Raw genomic sequence first — 3,599 nt, forward strand, 5'->3', positions numbered from 1 at the left:
AATGTTTTCTTGCTGTTGTGTAGACCCAGATGGATTTTCATCCTACCCAACAGAAGTCAAGTCTAATTCATTTATGACATTCTGTCTAAATTAACTCCTAACGGATAAACTGTTCTTGCTAAGTTTGGTCTTTTGTTTAACTCGGTGTATGGCATCAGCTTAAAATATAGCTGTTGATTCAGTCTAGCCAAGCACCTGTCAGCAAAAAATAGCTTCTTGCCCTGAAACAGTCGGGAATTCTGGATTAGTGCAGCCAGCTCTGCATTCCACTCAAGTGCACATGTTTGGGATGTCTTCTTGATACGGTCTTTTTCTGTTCTTTACTGGCAGGCTGTGCTGGAGACTATTCGGAACCTGATGAACACTGACTGTGTGGTACCTGCCTGGCTGCATGATATCATTTTAGGTTACGGGGATCCAAGCAGTGCACATTATTCAAAAATGCCCAATCAGATTGCCACCCTGGATTTCAACGACACATTTCTCTCCATTGAGCATTTGAAAACCAGCTTCCCTGGTCATAATGTTAAAGTAACTGTGGATGACCCAGCTCTACAGATACCCCCTTTCAGGTAAAGTCTGAACTCTCCTCCTTCAGACTTTCTGTGGTCAGTTAGTTGGGCCATTAGGACTGTAGCTAAAGTAAGTTTTGAGCATTGAGTCTGGATCTTGTTTGGGCAATCTGTACCTTCATCATATACTCACTGGGGTGAATTTATTTTATTTGACTAGTTCTAATTATTTGTATAGTAGTTATTTTGAGACCACAGTCAGAGTAGCTTTGTGTCTTATAAGGGATCAGTAAATGCTTGTCTGAAGAGTACTACATAAATATATTTGTAGCATTCCACTGAAGAAATGTGTGTGCATATTATGTACTAGAGGACTGGTGCACGAAATTCGTGCGCGGGGCGGGGGGGGAGGAGTTGTCCCTCAGCCCAGCCTGCACCCTCTCCAATCTGGGACCCCTTGGGGGATGTCTCACTGCCGGTTTAGGCCCGATCCTGCAGGGGCTGGTTGGAGGGATCAGGCCTAAACCGGCAGTTGGACATCCCTTTCACAATCCGGGACTGCTGGGTCCTAACCACTCACCTGCCTGATTGCCCCTAACCACTCTGCCTGCCAGCCTGATAGCCCCCTAACCCCTCCCCTGCCAGCCTGATTGACGTCTTACTGCTCCCCTGCTGGCATGTTCATCCCCAACTGCTGACCCGATTGCCCCCAACGGCCTTCCCCTGTGGGGCTGAGGGTCCTGGAGGACTGAGGCTGGATGAGGCAGGCCTGAGTGGACTGGGCTCCACGGTCTTTGTGAGGGCATGGCAGTCAATTAGCATATTCCCTCTTTATTAGATAGGAAAGTCTGGCATACTGCATAGCCATGTGATTTTTAACTTTCTTTTTTTTGTTTTGTTTTTTAAATTCTCTTATTTTTAACTTTGCTTGCTTTCACAAGTTTTAAATATTTGCAATATAGTTATATTTAATGTTAAAGGAGTTTTGGTTATAAAATTTGAGTAGAAATAGGACAAAGTACTTGAAGCACCGACCGCTGTTCCTAGAGTTCCATCACACAGGTAGTGACAAAGCACTTTGTGTACCTTGGGTGATAAGAAAGCACCTGCTTCCTCAGCTGGAAATTACAACGTACAATTTTAGTTCTTAAATATAAATGTAACTAGTGTCCTGGTGCACAAAATTCATGCACAGGGGGGTTGCTGTGGCAGTGGTGCGGCACGGGCAGGTGGGTCCCTCAGCCCAGCCTGCACCCTCTCCAATCTGGTATCCCTCTCACAATCTGGGACCACTGGCTCCTAACTGTTCACCTGCCGTCCTGCCTGATCACCCCTAACCACTCTGCATGCTAGCCTGCTCATCCCCAACTGCCCCCACTGCCAGCCTACTTGTCCCCAACTCCCCCTCCTGCTGGCCTTCTCCCCCCAGCAGCCCCCCACTGCTGGCCTGCTCCCCCCCAACTGCCCCCCCCCTGCCGCAGCCTGATCACCCCCAACTGCCCTCCCCTCCTGGCCTGATCGCCCCTAACCGCCTCTGCCACGGCCCTGCCATCATGGCTTTGTCTGGAGGGACGTCCAGAAGGTCTCCCCGTCTAATTAGCATATTACCCTTTTATTAGTATAGATAACCCTACGTATTAAAAACATGAATCCTTATAACACCTAAATGTAGTCTTCCTCTTATACTTTCCAAATCCTATTAATGGCAAAATCATTCTTCTAGTTACTCTGCCTTGAAATCTTGGCATTATTTTTGAAAATTTTTTACTCTAATTCCTGCTACGCCTTATCGGTTCTGCCTTCAGGATGCTGTTATGTGTCACTCCTGTCCACAGCCTCTCTAGGCCTTAAACACTTCAGTCTTTGGTGGCGGTGTCTTTCCTGCCTTTGTCTCCTCACTGTACCTATTACATGCTTTACTGCTAGAGTCATCCCGCTCCCTAACTGAGAAACTGAATTTTCCTGTTGCTTATCAGCCTCTTAGCCTCTTTGTTTCTTAGCACGTGGGGGTGGGTATTATCTGTCCTTTCAGAATGGGAAGAAAGACTGGAAAAAGTATACACAGAATTAATGTTTTATTTTAACTTTAGTTTTTTCATTCACTTCCCCAGGCACCTGTGGGGAGTTGCCTCCTAGGGCAGTGGTCGGCAAACTGCGGCTCGCGAGCCACGTGCAGCTCTTTGGCCCCTTGAGTGTGGCTCTTCCACAAAATACCGACTTCTGCGCATGGGCCACAAACTTTCAATCGCACTGTACTTGCGCACCCACACGTGGTATTTTGTGGAAGTGCTATACTCAGGGGCTAAAGAGCCGCATGTGGCTCGCGAGCTGCAGGTTGCCGACCACTGTCCTAGGGTATCCCTGACCCCGGGCTAATAACTTCTGCCTTAAAGCCTTGGTATTCCAAAGGGGCCGTCACAAGGCCCCAGCCTTTCTCTCTAGCCTTAAATTGTGTCCCGCACTCCAGCAAAGCTGCTGGTGTTTCTTTCTTCCCGGAGTGTCTTCCCTCCCATGTTTACATGTCTGAATTCTTCGAAACTCATCTTAGATGCCAGGAAGCCTTTTCTAATTAAATCAAGGACAGTGTGTGTAGCACTTCACATGTGACTTAAGTATATGTTTCTTTTTTTTATTTTCCTTAATTGGATGACTTTTTCTAATCTGAGCACCTTTAACACATTTTAGTGCTTTTAATTCTGCTTTTCTTCAAAATTTATGTACAGATAGTGAGAGCCTTTAGATCATAAATGTTTCTTACTGATCTGATTATTCTTCACACAATGTATGCACAATTATAAACATTGTTAATTGTAAAACTAAACAGAAGTTTGGTCTTATAGGATAACTTTTCCAGTAAGAAGTGGAAAAGGGAAGAAAAGGAAAGACGTGGATGGGGAAGATGAAGACACTGAAGAGGCCAAGACCTTAATTGTTGAACCTCATGTTATTCCTAATCGGGGTCCTTACCCTTACAACCAACCCAAGCGGTAATTTTACTATCTGGGAAAATTGTATAATTAATAATAGCTTGCTATTTCAAATGGATTTGTAATATTTTTTATTATTTTCTGATTCTTTAAAAATCCC

General features: G+C 45.3%; 1 protein-coding gene across 1 annotated transcript in view; it reads left to right on the forward strand.

The window, feature by feature from the left end:
* AQR (aquarius intron-binding spliceosomal factor) overlaps positions 1 to 3,599 on the forward strand; it is a 90,758-nt gene that overhangs the window by 54,715 nt on the left and 32,444 nt on the right. The window contains exons 21-22 of the mRNA XM_006778172.2: positions 331 to 572; positions 3,353 to 3,499. Of these exons, the coding sequence (XP_006778235.1) occupies positions 331 to 572; positions 3,353 to 3,499 (389 nt within the window). The remainder of the gene's footprint in view (positions 1 to 330; positions 573 to 3,352; positions 3,500 to 3,599) is intronic.

The sequence above is a fragment of the Myotis davidii genome, unplaced genomic scaffold (assembly GCF_000327345.1).
Source record: "Myotis davidii unplaced genomic scaffold, ASM32734v1 scaffold46, whole genome shotgun sequence".
Classification (NCBI taxonomy): domain Eukaryota; kingdom Metazoa; phylum Chordata; class Mammalia; order Chiroptera; family Vespertilionidae; genus Myotis; species Myotis davidii.